Source organism: Centruroides sculpturatus, unplaced genomic scaffold, assembly GCF_000671375.1.
Source record: "Centruroides sculpturatus isolate CEXI.00-Female unplaced genomic scaffold, Cexi_2.0 scaffold201, whole genome shotgun sequence".
Classification (NCBI taxonomy): domain Eukaryota; kingdom Metazoa; phylum Arthropoda; class Arachnida; order Scorpiones; family Buthidae; genus Centruroides; species Centruroides sculpturatus.
The window spans coordinates 456,992-472,816 of record NW_019384432.1 but is presented as its reverse complement, the minus strand read 5'-3'; the positions used below and the strand labels follow the sequence as shown (position 1 = coordinate 472,816).

The 15,825-nt window shown below is 31.4% G+C and overlaps 1 protein-coding gene across 1 annotated transcript in view; it reads left to right on the top strand.

Annotated features, from left to right (window-relative positions):
* The first annotated feature begins 347 nt into the window (after positions 1 to 347).
* The window catches only part of LOC111619781 (probable actin-related protein 2/3 complex subunit 2), a 56,377-nt gene continuing 40,899 nt past the window's right edge, over positions 348 to 15,825 (top strand). Inside the window, exon 1 of the mRNA XM_023361593.1 lies at positions 348 to 494. Coding sequence (XP_023217361.1) covers positions 421 to 494 — 74 coding nt within the window. The 5' untranslated portion in view covers positions 348 to 420. The remainder of the gene's footprint in view (positions 495 to 15,825) is intronic.

The window sequence follows — 15,825 nt, the reverse complement described above, 5'->3', positions numbered from 1 at the left end:
TCTCGTACATATCTGACAGGTTTTGATAATTATTGCGTCTCGCCTCTTCTCGCCACATATTTCTCGCTCGCTCGCGTCTGCATAGTCGCACCCTTATACCTAGCTTGGGTACGGCTAGGGCGACAATGGGAGAAGCCAAGTGATAGGAGACAGAGCCAGATTTTAGTGGTTACAATAATGATGAAGAGTTCCAAGCTAAAATCTAAAAATAATACAGAATTAATGTTGGGTTTTAATCTTATTTCTCTAAAATAATTATACTTTCTATTATAAACTCCATAACAAATATTATATGATTTTTTTCTTTCTTTTTAGAAGTGATTTTTCCTCCAGAGGTCGCAAATGCATAAATGTTGTCATATCCGGTAAAGAGAGACTTGGCAACTCCCTTTCAGGAAAGGTAAATCTGAAAGTAAGAAAATGATATTACTGGAAACAAATAATAGAATTGTGGAAGATATTTTAAGGCTAAAATTTAAAAATGCTTTATCAGGGTGAGTAACAAGTACTATAAATTAAAATTATTAAATCTGGGAATTGTAAGAAATGACAAGGAATTAATATATTTTGAATGTTTCATTTTGAAATTACAAATGATCTTTGATAAACAAAGTATTATTCTTGACTGAAAGTAAATCAAATAACATTTTCAACATTTTTTTTCTGTTCATAAACATAAAGGAGTTCATGATAAATGGAAGGGATGCAGATAAGATATTGTATGATTTTTTGAAATTGGATAGACTTTTGATCATTGACTATTTACTACTGTATATGTAATTTACAATTATATGATTTGATGTGTTTAATATTTTGTAGTTTATTAGCTTGAAATTTTACAAATTAAAGTGTGTATGACATAATTTCAAATAATTTACATATTTTATACTAATACATTGATGAAAAATGCATAAAATTTATATTATACACTCAAAAATGTAACTTTGTTGTTTCAAAACATAGATAATACATTATAAAACTTGGTATTTGAGTGATTCTGAACTCTGAAAACATATCAGTTTCAGTAATAGATACATGTAGCACTTAGATGTTTTAGCTTATGAATTAATGCTCTGTATTAACTCATTTTACCCTATTAATTACTTATAACTGCTTTTATGTAACATGAATATATTTGTAATGGATAAAATGAGTCATGTAGAAATCCATGAATCACATTTTCTTCTGATTCATGCAACTCACTTGTATATTTTTAATATTTAATAAAAATCTACTCACTTTTAAGAATGAGAAAAATTTATGATTTCTAGAAAAGTTAACTTACTTCTCAGAGATGATAAATGAATTTTTTTTAAATGCATTTATTTTTGGAAAAAGTTTGTTCTAAAAATTAAAACAAGCAATTACTAAAAGTAAAATTAATTCAAAGTATCTCCATTTTATTGGTAAGTAAAAGATATGGAAAAATTACAAAACATTTTAGGATGAAATGCTTCCTCTCTCATCATATTGAACAAAACAAAAAAAAGCAGCAACTATCTGATAAAGTTTTTGGAATGAGTCAAAATTCAACATTATATTACTGATTATCAGTGGTAAAACCTGTCACCTTAAGTGTTGTATTTTTTACTCTACTTCTCACATGAGAAGTAGAATAAAAATATGACACTTATGGTCAAAGTAATGCATTAAATAACGTAAAAGACTTTCTTTTGACACTAAATAACATTTAAATTTAAACATTATATGCCTGTACTTTCTGCTGCCATAATTATTTTTGACAAGTTAAAATTACCATCTTGGTTGCTTCTTGTTCTCTATTATATGTATTTTCTTAGCACAATGTTGCTGTTGAGAACATATCACACAGGAACACTTTCAGAGGAAAAAGGTTGTTTTATTGGTGTGAATGGATATGCATTTCAGGCTTACGCCCCTCTTCAGTCCTATTACTACATATTTATCAGTAAATTGATTACAGGTTTACAAAATGCATTGAAAAAATTAGGATATGCATACAATGGTTTATATAATTACCTGAGATAGTGACAGTTAAACCAACATGACTCGTAAGAAGATATACAAGTAGTTGAAAAAGGAAAAAAGGAGCTAAAAGTTCTTTTGGCTCCACAAAATTATCATCATCAGGTAAAGTTAATATGGTGATCTTTTTTTCAAATCTTACTTTGTTTACACACTAACATGAGAAATAACAAAAATTAATCTTTAAAAGCAATTATTCTTATAGTGAATATAAGAATAATTTTTAAATAAAAATTGAAAAGTTGTATATTAATCTAATCTGATAATAGTTAATGATGGAAATGCTCATTAGCAATTGGTAATTGGGCTCACTTAGATAGGGAGACATGTGGAAACATTTACTTAAGCCTTGCATTTCCTAGCATAAGAACTTTAATGAAAATAAGATTCTGATTTAATGAGAATAAGACATTAAAAAGTGAAAAACACTTATTGAATGATAAGCAATATAATTACAAAGAGTAAAATATATAAGTATGCAAAATATATTAATAACAAGTTGTAACTTGTCAAAAATGACAGAAGAAAAATACTGGTTTGGTAAAATTGGTATCTTATACAAAAACCTAATGCTGAGATAAAATTCATGAAAATGATTGGAGAATAAGTGAAAAAATGACTTTTGCTTCAAACTATGCATAGTTCAATAGAACTATGGAATTTCTTTTAATAAAACATTTTTCATACTGTGTTGTCCTAATAATTTGTCCCAAATCTAAAATATAAACTTTTAAGTTCCTATTGTTGCAACAACATAATGTTAACTTATTTTTGTTAATCCTTTAATTTGGACATTTACCATCTTGCAAAACTGATATAGTTAACTTCTGGTAAAAAATGTTGTCAACTTTGGATAACATTATCAAGTGAATTTTGTCAATGTTATATTTAAGATATAATTTTTAGTATTATTTGAATTTTGATTTATTTACATTCAAGAAAACCCATTACAGTAGAACCTCCATTATCCGGACCTCTATTATCCGGATTTTCGATTATCCGGATTGTTCAAAATAAACAAAAATTTTACGAATTTCCTGATTTGCACTTGGCGAATTACGACACTGTTTATGTACGTGACGGAATGCATAACTTTTTTTGTTTCAACAACATCTCACCCAGCACAGTGGTCGTAAACTCTTAAATATATTTTACGTAGTAATAAAAATATAACTTGACATACGTATTTATAAATAATTTATATTCAAATTACATCATTTCTATGACCAAGGGCGGCGTAAGGCATGGACGACGTGGGCCACCGCCTATGCCTCGCGGTCCGAAGGGCCTCGCGCCTCGAAGGTTTATGCATTACTTAAAAGCCGCGAACGCGACGAAAAAATTTTACTCGTCATAAAACGATAAATAGTTTGTCAAATTTTTATTCATAAAAATGCAGTTTCAACTGCTTTTTATTTTATAAAATCCGTCTTCTTGCGCCACCAGAGGGCCTTTTAAACAATAGGTAGTCTGTTAGCGTTGGTCAGTAGTAGTCCAAATTCAATACGAACGTTTGTTTCTTGAAAATTTGATCACGATTTAAATACAGTATTTACTTTTAATATTACCGATATGTCATCGAAAAGAAAATGTGTTGTATTATCATTAAAAGACAAATTAAAGTATTTGTTTCGATTATCCGGATTTTTCCTTATCCGGACTACCTTCATCCCCAATTAGTCCGGATAATCGAGGTTCTACTGTACTTTCAATGCTTAAATTACATTGCAAAGTTTAAAAAATCATGATAAGATTTATCAAATGATAAAGAAAAATAATTATTTTTGCTCATCATTTTTAGTTTTTGTAAAAAAAAATTATAAGTTTACTCAACAGTAATGACAAAAACTAAAATGGCACAATTAATAGATTGTTCTAAGAAAAATCTGATTTTGAACATTGATTGGCATAGAAATACAGGTTTCACCAATAAAAAGTGTTTGTGTACTGCTGGCAATATAGGATATTATTAGCTATTTGTTGCATGAAATGTTAAATGAAAAATTTTTAAGAAGAATTTGAACTTGCTAACATCAAAATTAATATATGAAACTCAATGGGAGTACAGAATAAATATCATCAAAGTATAAATGCAACTAAAAGGAATAAATATGTGAAAACAAATCCAAAAATAAAATGAAAGGTTTATAAGTCAAAGAATATGTAATACTTTGAAATATCTAACATGCATAACTACGTGGATATGATATATTGTATGGTAAACCTCCTTTATCTGAGATTGAATTATACAAAGTCCCATTTATTATGAGATCATTTTTTGGTCCCATGAGCAAGGACAGGGATTTTAATGTAAAGCTGTTTAGTTTATACGATATATTGGTTAATGTGTAATACTATATGATGCATATTTTGGTCCCCAGAATATGGGAATCATGCTGTTCAGTTGGTTAATATGAAGGTAACATGTACTGTAATTTTTATGACCTCATGAGACTGACCTTAAATTTGACTTAAGAGGCCCGTACACATTAACCGTGCATGCCTGACCTTGAGTAATTCCTGGTAGTGTGGGGGAAAACTGAATAGTTTCGATGAACTGTACAGACCACTGGAGTAGAATCGAAAAACCATTTGATTTTCCTGCCCAGTTTTGGACAGCGTAGGCTGACCTTAACGTGTGTGCCGTGTCATGTCGTGTCGTTCAGTTACGAGGCCACTGAGTAGTGAGAACAATGTCTCGTGAATGTTTGGAAGAATTATTTTCTATAACATTATTAACTTGTATTATGTATAACCTGAAAATTAATTTTTCAGGTTATAAATTATTTTCAGATCAAAAATTTCTTGAGTAAATTAAAATTATAAATAATTTTAATATTTAGAAAACTTCTCAATTCATTTCTTCTGTTTTCATAAAACATCTTGATACTCTATCTCATTTTCTTTTACATTTTAAAAAATTTATTGTTTTAATATCCAAGTAAATTAAAACATGACAACTTAAAATAAGACAAAGTTTAATAAATTCTTTTTAATTATTAAATTATAAAATTAATTTGCGATAATAATGTTTACAATTTGTACTAATATCGGATGTGGTTGAGAATTATTAATATATATTCGTCTATAAAATTTAATCCATGAATTTTTTTGGTAGTAAAATCGACTTGCCATTGATCTTTCATTGATAATTGATGCTTTTTAACAGAATCTATAGCCCAAGATTTTTCTTGAAAAATTAATTTTGTGATCTGAAATAATTCCATTAAAAAATTATTTATATGAAAAATTAATTTTGTGATCAGTGCTATCCAAACCACCACTACTACTATTTACACATTAGACTTCTATGCGCATGTTTTTTCCCACGAGTTTTAATAGAATTTGTTGCCAATAAACATTCAAGAACAGCCAGTATGTCATCATCACATGCCATGGCCGACTGACTGACTGACAGTGATTTTTTCTTCATGTGTGAGCGATAGGAAATTCTGAATTTTTTCAAGGTCAGGCATGCACGGTTAATCCTCAAAAGATTTACTTAATGTGTATGGCCGCCTTTAGTGTCTGCATGCCTTGCAAGTCAGTCTCACATGCTTTCTTCACTTCAGAGAAAGACTAAGCAAGAGTGTTGGGCTTTGAAGTGATTGGAAATGGCAAAAATGCAAGCACATGAAGCACATGGACTTATCATTAGAAATAAAACTTAAAATCTTAGAAATCAAAGGGAGAAAAGCTGAAAATAACAATAGCAGAAGAGTTCAGTGTACTACAGAATACTATTTCAATGATTTATAGCAATTGGGAGAAGATTTAAGAAGCAATCAAAGATGGTACAAGGAAGGGAAAATGCATCCTGAAGAAGAGTAGACAACTCTACAGGAATCATTGATTCTTCAATCTGATTTTAGAGACTGTCCAAATTGACAATGAGTTGGCAACCAGTATGATACTCAGAGGAAGAATTAGCCAGAGAAGACATTATCATCACAGGAGGAAATGAAATTCTGGCAATAGATGATGATGTAGAAGTTGGTTATAGGCTATAGCTTACTGCCTAAAGCACATGCTAAGAATGCACTGGCAGTGCTGGAAAATGTGTTAATTTGTGCAACTGACTGTTTGCCATAACCATTTTGACAAGTTAGATGATCTTGAAAAGAACACATACAGGTCAAAAATAGTTCAAACACATATTGATTCATTTTTTAAATGACTTTAAAACATCGCTTACAACAATAAAATACTAAACCTTTGTTAGTAAATCTATATACCCTAATTGTTTTTACTAATGTTTTCAGCACAGTGCTGTGCCATTTTGAATAAAACATAGCTGTGATTTAAATTAGTTATTGCCATTGACAGCAGCTCTAAAATTGTGCTGCTGTCAGTGGCTGCACACTTTAGAGGTATGAAGGAGTGCATGTCAGGAGTTGCAATTTGGCATAGAGTATTTGGTACAATCATGCTGTCATAAAATAAACCAGATTTGTAGGTAGTCGGGACCGAGAACTGGGTCAAAAGAAAATATGAAATGCTGAGCCTGTTTCTACAAACAGGTGCAAGTGTGAGATTTGCTCGTGTTACTTGTGCTTTCTGAGACATAGTCTCATCCCAAAAATGGCTTTGCCATTTTACTTGTTTAAGTCTTTGAATGGCTTATGGGAGGTAATGAAACCTGTCATAATTTGGAAACATAATGTTCCATTTGAATTTGGTTAATATGAACCTTGTCATTATGAAGTCTGCATTTTTTAGTTCTCTGCACTTCATAATTAAGAGAATACGGTATATGATAAATATGATACATTTTTAAAACATTACATTAGTGTTTTATGAAAATAAGAACTATTGCATACATGTGAAAATACTGTAGTCCTATGAATAATATCAAGATAATGTATGAAGTTAAATTACAAATAATTGTAAGTTTGATATTTATTTATTTTATGCTCATTCCTAAAAGTATTTAAACATACTTTGTACTTATAATAATAATGTAATTAAATCCAAAATACTAACAAATTTTGCTATTATTTAGAAAACTAATTCTTATTCTTCCTTGATAGAACAGATTAAACACTGATTTAGCTCTGTATTGACAAATGTCACATTTTCAAATTTGTGGATTATTATCCCAATATAAATGTTTATATCTTAATAAATGCTAACAAATAGAATAATAATAATAATAAATAATAATAATGCTAACAAATAGAAATCAAAAGTAAAAGTAATCAAAGCATATCATTTGATGTAATGTTTACACCATTTGGATTAAACTTTAATAAATAATAAAATTTCGTGATAATGAAATTCAATGATGATTCAGTTATGCAACTAAGTAACTTAATATTAATTATGATATATGTTTTATCATCCTGTAAAATGTTTTAAACATTATGAATAAGTGTATTTTCATAATATATTAATTATACATATAAGAGACGATCAAAAATTTGTTCAGTAGCAGTACAGTCACGTTTGATATGTATGTACCATGATCTAGCTGTGTGATTATTAAGATATTTCTTGCATTCAGAATTGTGTATTGTACATGTATGTATATTGATGGCATCATTGCTACTAAATACCTCCAAATCAGATCAGCATGCTGTTATCCCAGTAGATTAATGGAATGAATCTACTGGGCTCTATAGTCCTTCAATGGAAACTTTTTGATGATCCCTGATATATTAACTTTGTTAAATTAATTTCAACTGAAAATTTTTCATCAATTACTTATATAATTTTAATTATAGGTTTGAAAATTATATTCAGTATATATGTATGTAATGTATAAAATACATTATTCCAGACAGTCTTATTTTAATTAACTAGTAATTAGGCTGCCAAGACAAGAGAATGTTTATGTCTCAAATATTATTAGTCAAATTATTATTTAACTGATCTGATTTAAGTAATTACTCAGTTTAAACTTTTCTTTAATCACAGTTTATTAGTTAAACATATTGCAATATTTCATTAAGTATTTATTTGTCAATATTCAGGGTTTCTCAGTATTTATATACAGTGGGTGATCAGTTAACGAACAAATCGGATAACAAACACTTTCATGAAAGATTTTTATGTTCGGATAACAAACACCTCACAGAACAAACACAACAAGAAGCAACGTAAAATAATAAATACCAATTGGTCTTCCCTTGTCTTTGGGCAATAATTTGAAACTTTTTGAAGCACGAAAGACGTCAACATCGACACTCATCTCAGTATATACTCAGTGGTGTACCGTGGGTGTCAGCCGCCCGGGACGGAGGAAAATTTCGGCCCCTCCCCCTTATTTAGGTATTTCAATTTAAAAGACCAAAATTCAGTTTTGTCACAGAACAAGCAATGAAAAATTTGGTGGTAGTGCAGTGACCTGTTTAAATAGTTCTATTGGATATTAGTAGTGTATATGAACACAAATGAATCGTACAAGGAAAAAAAAAGGTCAACAGGTTTCGCAGGATTTCCTCGGATGAAAAAAATTACCGATTCCAGACTGTCCGGACGATAGCACTATTGTAGGCGCGATGCAAGTATAGATTATGATGTTTCAAATTTTTACAAGATATTATTATTATTTATTGTGAAATTTTGCCGCTCCCTAAAAAGTGCTGCCCAGGATGGGCCGCCACCACTATGGTACGCCACTGTATGTACGGATCAGATAGTATTTCTCCGAACTTTAAAATTCTCTCTTGTAATTCCAGCCGTTTATTTTTCTGACAGAAACAATTTTTTTATAGTATTCGTGAGACTGTGAGGCAGACACTTGTTAAGTTTTCCATTGATTTTTGTTTTCAAAATGTGAGAATGGGCATAAGATATCTGATGTTGCTGGGAAGTATGGCTTGAACAGGTCTACAGTAGGCCACAGTTCAATCTTATGTAAGAAAGATACTGTTTAATCAAGAAGACTCAAGCAGCTAAAGGAGTAACAAAAATAACATTTGAGAAATAAAGAACATTGAAGAGCCCATAATGGAAACTGATCTGATGACAGAACACCAAGAAACTCGGCTAGATGTGTTTTCTTCTGAAAAAGAGGATTAATGCTGACATCTGCTATTAAAGATCTTTTGAAAAAGTTGGAGGATGTCAGAACAATGGTCTTAGGATAGCATCCAAACCAGGTTGAGTTAATATGTTCATGGATCTTTACAATTAAAATGCTATTAATTACTTTTGAAAAATTCTGAAGAAGAGAGAGAAGTAATGACATTAAACAGGTTCTTTAACCCCTACAAGTGGAAAAATAACATGACTGATAAAAATGAAAGACTGTATTTTTATTATTACATATAAATAAACATAGTAAGAAAGTACAGTTGACCCCCCCCATAACACGGATTCCTATGGTTCAGATTCCTATATCACAGCGAAAAAATTGCGACAGTATTCATACAAACATGCTAAAAAAAACTCATGTAATTCGGTAAAACGTCATCGCCGGCTCGTGTCACGACAGGATTGGTCGAATCTAGACCAATAGCGGATATTGTACAAACCGTTGAGTTTAACGAAGCAGTGGACCTACTAAAAACCATTTATTATTTAACATCCATAAAAATTATATTTACAGAAGAAATTTCTACATGTATTGTCATCAGGGGGCAGCTTTTCTAAAAATCTACATATTCGAGCGCCAATTTTTAGTAGATAAAAAGCAGATGAAACCCCCGAAAGAAGGTATAGATGGAAGTAAGCAAGACAACTGTATGTCACCAGTTCCTTTTTCAGAAATTTTAAAAAATTTTAATTGGATGTGTTTTATGTTTTTTAAAAGGAATTTTTGTAATTTTTCCGGTGACAAGTAGCCTAAAAAGAAAGGTCAGTCGCCGAAAAAGTGTTAGTCTTGGAACACAAAAAATAATAAATGGTGATCCTTTTTGGACAGTTTTGTCTACAATTTTATTAGAAATAATTCTCCATCGGACGAACTTTTACAGAAGAAATTATATTTATATTAATGTTGTCTCCAAAGTTCAGTGAATTTTTTGCAAAAAAAATAATTTATTAGGAAGCACGCGAGCGCTATTCGATGACGAGCTCCACAATGAAAACAAGCTTAAGCAATGGCGTAGTCAAACGGTGCATGCTTGGTAAGTAATCCTACAATGTTTTGTTTATAGCATAGTTTATATGGATTATTCCCAAAAAATTATACATATTTTGGAAATGTTGAGTCGAATTAGTCTAGAATCGATTAATTTTATGGAAGAAACCTTTCAAACAGCCGTAGTCCGTAAACTGCATACATGCCGGGCTGTGATTGGCTGGACTCATAGAAAATGGATTCATAAAAACCGGAACGTATCTACCGTGTTATAGGGGGTCGACTGTATATATTTTTTATTTTTTTGGAGTTTTCAGAACGAATTAATCAAATCCCATAAAACCTATGGTAAATCAATAATTGGTTAACGAACAATTTGGATAGCAAACAAAGTCTTGGAATGGATTATGTTTGTTAACCAATTGCCCATTGTATATATATAGCCAGTCACTGCATTAGCAACATATGTTATAGCAGACTCGACAGAAGTCATAGTGGATTGGGAAAGAGCTAAAATAATACAAAAGTTCCAGGGCAAGGGAATTGCCTGAAATATGCAGAATCATGGCAGATACATAAGACGAACCAGGTAGGATTAGCAATAATTCAGAGTCAAGTAAAGACTCAGAGGATTGGAGAATGGGCATAATATGAATAATCTATTATAAAAAAGAGACAAAACAGTTAAAGAAGCAGGCACAATGGTGGCCTTCTCTATATTAGCAGTTGTTAATTAATGAATTTTTTGTATTTATTTACATATTTATTTTATTTAGTTATTTATTCACGTATTATATGTATGTATACTTTATTTATATGTTATGGACAAAGTGATTAATCGGGCATTATTCATAATGACCAAATAGGGCGGGCAGTGTGATAAATATTGGTTAATTTATCAAATTGACTGGTCGTTATGAATACTGCTATCACCTAGTCGGGCAAAGTGATGATAATAAGTTGAGGAGTGATCATCTGACATACGCTAGCCAATCGGCACGCTGAGTTGCGTGTGCGTATCGTACAGCGTTTAGTACAGAATTTTAAACTTGATTAAAAAAACTCCACTTATTTCATTTATAAATATTTATTTTTTGTAAATTATATCAAAGTACTATTAACTATATTAATTAAACTAATATTAATGAAAAGTATTGTTAACAATTTTTGGTATAAATTATATAAAAAATTAAATGCTTTTTAGTTTATTTATTTGAGCAGTTAACATTTTCATGACATTTGGAATTACATAATTTTTTTTCTTTGGTAGCATTTGCATCTATTAGATTTTCAACCAATTTTTCAGCAGCATTAACTATAGTTGTGGCCATCAGGAATTGATGACATTCTTGCACATTCTCTAAGCGAAATTTCTGCACCCGGTACATCTCCAACAGAAATAAACTTTTCTTTACAAACAGTAAATTGGTTTCTGGAATATAATAGATTTAATATGCCATGTTTGGTACCCAGTTTGTAAAGGTTTTTATCTTTAACCGCAACAACGACACCTAAAATATTTTTTCCATCACTGTGGGCTCAATCTTCATCAGGTACACGAATCCTTACTGTATCACCAACAATAGCTGCTGTGTATTTGGAATTTGATGTATTAATCATTTTTTCTGCTTGATTTTTAAGATTAAACAAAGCCCTTGTTTTAGACACACTTCTTATTTTTTCTTCTTTTTTTGGATCAATTGTTTGGATTGTTTCTTCTTCATTCACCAATTCTGTAATACGAATAACTTCCTGGTTTAGATTTTTTCACGTGAAGACGATGTAGATCTTTGAACTTCATCAGTTATATGGCTATGTAAGGGTGGCATTATCAGATAATATTTCATAATGTTTTCTTGGACGGTACCCGGACTTTCAGAGTTTGAGCAACTTTGACTTACTTCGTTGATAGTTTTAAAATGTCTCTGTAGATCCTCTTCTGTATTAGCGTTGAACAACATTCGTTGGGTATAAAATTCTTTAGTCCAACTTTTAACTTTGCTCCAAACATGGCCTCATAGGGGCTGCAGTTTATACCAGTATGATGCACTCAATTTTTCATCAGTAGTACAAAACGTAATCCTTCTGACCATTTGTTAGTATTGTTAATCTCCAACCAAGAACTAAGCATATTTTCTATGTCTTGATTACATCTTTCTACTGAACCCTGACTTTGTGAGTGCCTGGGCTTTCCATGCACCATTTTTAACTCGGATCGCATATTACACATTTGTTTGATGATATTATTGGCGAATTCTCTGCCATTATCGCTTTGTAAAATACTTGGTGCACCGAAAATTGTAAAAATATCTAAAAGACCATATGCTACTTCTTCAGCCCTTTTGGTTTTTAACTCGTTTAATCGGTTGTTGAAGCGATTATTCATATCACTTAATGATTCCTTCATGATCGTTACTTTTGTCAAAGAAGAAAGATTAACTATTGGTCACATAAATTTAAATTTAAAGTTCGGTACTAAATGCAATATGCGTGAGCAAGTAAGATGTAAGTTCTGATTGGCTAACGTATGCCGGATGATCACTCCTCAACGTATTATTATCACTTTGAACGACTAGGTGGTAGCAGTATTCATAATGACCGGTCAATTTGATAAATTATTGAAATTTATTATGGCCTGATTTTGTTGGTCATTATTCATAATGCCCGTATTAATCACTTTGTCCATAACATATATATTGGTACAAGTAACCAATAAAGATTGTAATTCTTTATGTATGAGCCTGCGCACTAGACATAAGAAAATTCAAAGTTTAAAAAGTTCCAAAACAAATGTCGTTATAGAAATTGGAATCATTTGATTTTTTTCCCCCCTGAAGAAAGCCATTCAAAATGGCTGAAAATGTTAGAAAAGTGAATAAAAAGCTGCATGTTTAAAGGTTTTTGTGTCGAGGTGTGAGTATTAGTTGAGTGCAGTTAGAGAAGAGTATATCTATATCTATACTAATGTTATAAAGAGGTAAAGTTTGGATGTAGGAGGTAATCTCTGAATACCCATCCAATTTCAAAAATTCTTTCACCAATATTTAGAATGGACTTTCAAGGTGGACATAGGCTGTATATTATTCCATTAAACATTCATATAAATTAAAAGATATCATCTAGGTAAGCGTTATATTTTTGGTGTCAATGGGTGGCAAGGGGCAAGATGCATACGTATATGAGATAGGTAACCATGCAGCACAGTCATGTAGTCGGCGAGATATGCAGTGCACTTGTCTGAACTTGTGCTAAACATTTGCCTATTTGTTGTTGCTTAAAATAATGAATATCTTTTATCCCATATGCATTCCTAAAACATTCATATAAATTAAAAGATATCATCTAACTCAGTGGTTCCCAATTTTTTTTATACTGTGACTCCCTTTACAGGCTGTAATTTTTTTGCGATACCCTTCTAAAAGAAGATACCTGTGTGTAGCTAGCAGACATTAAAATTACTTTATTATTCAAAGAAAACTCCAAAGAATATAAAATCTGAATAATTATTATTTATTAGAAAACATAACAGTACAATTAATGAGAAGGATGAGCTTGTTTTCTGAGCATAACTTCTCAAATTGGGGCTGAAGTTTTGAAATCATTACTCTCATTTCTTTTTCTAAATTTATTTGTGATCTGTATTTTGATTACTGCAACTGTAGAAAAGCCAGTTTCACACAAGTATGATGTAGTAAATGGTAAAAGAACCTTCAAAGTTGTAGTACTGATAGTAGGATATTCTTGGGCTACATTGCTCCAAAAGTGAAATAGTTTGTCTTTATCGAATCATAGTTTTAGGCTCGTATCACAAAATAGTTCTAACAGCTGTTCTTCCTTGACTGTTGAAAGTGTAGATGGGGATGGGGTCGATTGGAATGGGTCTCTAATTCAGTTGTATTGATCTAGATTCTTTGGAAAATATGTATCAAAATGGGTGCTTAGTGTTGATAAGTGTTGGATAAATGTGATTGCAAACTTGGCTCCAAATTTTGAAAAGATTTTTCTTGCAGAAAGCCATTTAAAACAGGAAAGCAGTCAGTACTTCTTTGCTCTTCTTTTATCTTTCTTTTTCACAACAGCAACTTCTTTTTATATGCTGCAATTTTATCAGCCAGTTGCAGTATATGCATTTTGTTTCCCTGCAGCGATTTATTAAGGACATTTAATTTCTCAAATATGAAATAAAGATATGCCAGTTTTATTAAGAAGTCATTATCTTTAAACTTTTCTACATTACAATGCGATTCTACCAATAAATATGTGTACAACTGATTTTTTAATTTGTATATATGTGAGAGTATGTTACCTCTTGACAACCAAGGAGCGTTACAGTAATAAAGATGTATGCTCGACACCCAAAACCTCACAAAAAGCTTTTGGAAAAATCTTGCCTTCACGGGTCTTGATTTTATAAAGTTTACTACTTTAATAATTATATCAATCACAAGATTTAATTCAGGTAAAATATTTTTTGTAGCCAGGGCCTCCCTATGAATGATGCAATGTGTCCATTTTGCATTTGGTGCCTTTGTTTTAATGAGAGCTTGAAGTCCTCCATACTGCCCTGACATTGCACGAACTCCATCCATACACACATTGACACAGTTCTCCCATTGAATGTTTTCTTCTTCCATGTATGAATCATCTATGATCACAAACAAATCACTAGCCTTCCTGGTATCAGTCATTTCTTTGCAAAATAACAAATCCTCACATACATTTGTCTTCTTCCATGTACCACATGTAACATATTAATTGAGTGTCATTATTACTGTCTGTCGCTTCATCCAGTTGAATGGCAAATAAACCAGAAAGTTTTTCCACAATTTGCTCATTAATGTCTTCAGCTATGTCATGAATGCGACTACTAATTGTATTGTTAGAAAGAGGAATATATTTTATTTCTTTAGCCACCGATTCTCCAATCATCACTGATACCATATCAATTGCTGCAGATAAAATAAGATCTTCAGCAATCGTGTGTGGTTTCTTGCATTTGGCAATACGTACGATGAGTGACCTTGTAAGAGGCAAGCAGTGCTTTGGAGGGAATAGATGCTCTGGAAAACGAGGATGTCGACTGATGTTTTAGTTCTCGCAATTTTCTTGCAAAAACATCTCATGGTTTTCCTTGTAAATTACTGAGAGTTGTTTCTAAATGACATTTCAATTTATTAGGAAGCATACTTTCAGCTGCCAGCACCTTATGACAAACAAACAATGCATTGGGGTAGTTCCATATTTCCTTTGCTAACGTAGGCAAATCCAAAATCTAAATATTGGTCATCATATTTTCTGTACTTTTTTTGTTCTTCTACAGTTTCCTTTGTACTCTTTCCCGAGTCTTCAACACATTTTCTATTTATTTGAATAAAGTTATCCATTTTAAAATGTGTAAATTAAATACAACATACTTGAAATCAAAATACTGATTCATCAATGCTTGTAATCGAAGAAAACAAAAGACTGAATGAACGAGTGGGAAAAAGGAGCGGGGTGATGAGACGCATGCACCGCTCACTCCCTCATTACATCACGTGCAGGTGACCTGTGGGTATTGTCTCACGACTCCTCTATGATAGTGCCATGACGCCCTGTGGTATCATGGTGCACAGTTTGGGAAGCCCTGATTTAACTGATACTAATATATATATCTTGAAAAAATAAGACAAACCTATAATTTTTTTTTTATTAATGAGTATCGAAAATTATATTCAACCACATTATTTTATATACAGTGGTGCCTCATATAACATACGCCTCGAATAACAGACGCTGCGAACAATGGACTTTCT